The sequence below is a fragment of the Zerene cesonia genome, chromosome 11 (genome assembly GCF_012273895.1).
Source record: "Zerene cesonia ecotype Mississippi chromosome 11, Zerene_cesonia_1.1, whole genome shotgun sequence".
NCBI lineage: Eukaryota > Metazoa > Arthropoda > Insecta > Lepidoptera > Pieridae > Zerene > Zerene cesonia.
This window is the reverse complement of record NC_052112.1, coordinates 5899868-5901720: the sequence shown is the minus strand read 5'-3', so window position 1 is coordinate 5901720 and position 1853 is coordinate 5899868. Positions and strand designations below refer to the sequence as shown.

The window sequence follows — 1853 nt, the reverse complement described above, 5'->3', positions numbered from 1 at the left end:
ATTATTAATCAAACATATGAACGTATAAATCACGCGGCCGGATCTCGTACTATAACCAGAATTTTTAAATGCGTCATCTTTATAATTACTGATTGTTTAAATTTGGTTTAAGTACTGTTGACTACACCTAAATATTAGAAATTAAAAACGAAATTTTTTATATAGTCCTGATCGAATACATTAAAGATAACGGTGAGTCCGGTGAGGTCAGATATTTATCGGTCGTTTTTACAAATTTATATTTAATCGTATGAAGCCAAGCTATAACCATTACAAAGGTCATTGACGCTCGCAGCTCGACTGCCTCTACTACGACCTGGGTCTGCCGCATCGTGATGCGACTAACGATCAAGTGACGATTGACGCAGCGCACGCGATACTTAAGCACAATGTGGGCATTAAGTGCGCTACTATTACACCAGATGAACAGCGTGTTGAAGGTATTGTATGAGAGAGATTTATCTCTAAAGACGCCGTCATTATCGTCAACGTAGTTCTCGTGAAAACTTTTAGCTTTTTTAAAGGAAAAAAAAAATGTTTGATGATATGTCATTGCTCTTTCTACCTTGAATTCACCTTCATTGCAAGCAAATAGCATATAATAAACAATAACTTCGTTTCTTTTCATACGTTTTCAACTCTAAAACAATTAGGATAAGAAATAAATAGATACATATGTTTTTAGCTTGTTGTTTGTTTTCTTTTTAAAAACTTTGAAATTATGAAAATCATAAAATTTTTACAGAATTCAAGTTAAAGAAGATGTGGCTAAGTCCGAATGGTACTATACGTAACATTCTGGGCGGAACTGTCTTCCGTGAGCCAATTCTATGCAAGAGTATACCCCGAGTTGTGCCTGGCTGGACTAAAGCTATTGTTATCGGTCGCCATGCCCATGGAGACCAGTACAAAGCACAAGACTTCGTAGTTCCAAAGCCTGGAAAGGTATATTTTTGTACGAGATATAATGTGTTGTGCTTATAGGTACCGCACTTGCATTCCAAGGTCATTTAGATTATGTTGCCACGTGTGCGTTACGGTTATATAAATATTTATAGAAGATACATAAGTATAGCCTAACGCGTAATACCTATTAAACTAGTTTCTATGAAAAAAAAATTCACTACATTCAATACTGACATAAACTCTCATTTTAGTACTAAAATATGAATCGAAACTTATTTATGGATCGGTATTTATTTCACACTTTAACTAAAGAATCTATATATTTATCTACTGAAGATAGGGTAGTTATAACTGCTACTTTTTATCCGGGATACCATTTTACAAAGTAGATCGTTTGTATAGGTTTGGATGTTTGTTTATGACCGATATAAACGTTATATGACATCTTATTTTTTGGACTATAAGACTCACTCTTTAAACTACGCCACTAATAAATAAAATTAACTTTATTCCTGTAAAATGTCTTTAGGTGGAATTAGTTTACACACAAGAAGATGGTACAGTGACAAACACGCTATTGTACGATTTCAAAGTTCCTGGAGTTGCAATGGGAATGTACAACACGGATGAATCGATCCGAGCGTTCGCGCATTCCAGTTTTCAGGTAAATATCATAATGTTATATCTTTAATTCAATTGATAATTATGATAGTGGTTATAAAAATGTTGCTTTTAAAAGTGTAGGTAATCAATAGATAAACCAAATTTTGTCCAATCACTAAATAATATCTTATACCTTTAAACGAGCAATTCTAAAAATATAAATATATAATTAAAATATATATATAATTGGAATCTCGGAATCGGCTTCAACGATTTTCATGAAATTTAGTATATAGGGGGTTTCGGGAGCGATAAATCGATCTAGCTAGGAATTTTTTTTAGAA

At 33.2% G+C, this 1853-nt stretch overlaps 2 protein-coding genes across 2 annotated transcripts in view; one reads left to right on the top strand and one right to left on the bottom strand.

Moving 5' to 3' along the window:
* LOC119830552 (isocitrate dehydrogenase [NADP], mitochondrial-like) overlaps window positions 1-77 on the bottom strand; it is a 3560-nt gene extending 3483 nt beyond the window's left edge. The window contains exon 1 of the mRNA XM_038353611.1: window positions 57-77. Coding sequence (XP_038209539.1) covers window positions 57-77 — 21 coding nt within the window. The remainder of the gene's footprint in view (window positions 1-56) is intronic.
* Window positions 78-286: 209 nt separating this feature from the next.
* Window positions 287-1612, top strand: LOC119830551 (isocitrate dehydrogenase [NADP] cytoplasmic-like; the record flags this gene model as incomplete). The annotated part of the gene is made up of 3 exons (XM_038353610.1): window positions 287-440; window positions 746-945; window positions 1436-1612. Coding segments are annotated over 3 exons (516 nt in total), but the record flags the coding sequence as incomplete, so codon positions are not given.
* Between the last annotated feature and the right edge of the window lie 241 nt (window positions 1613-1853).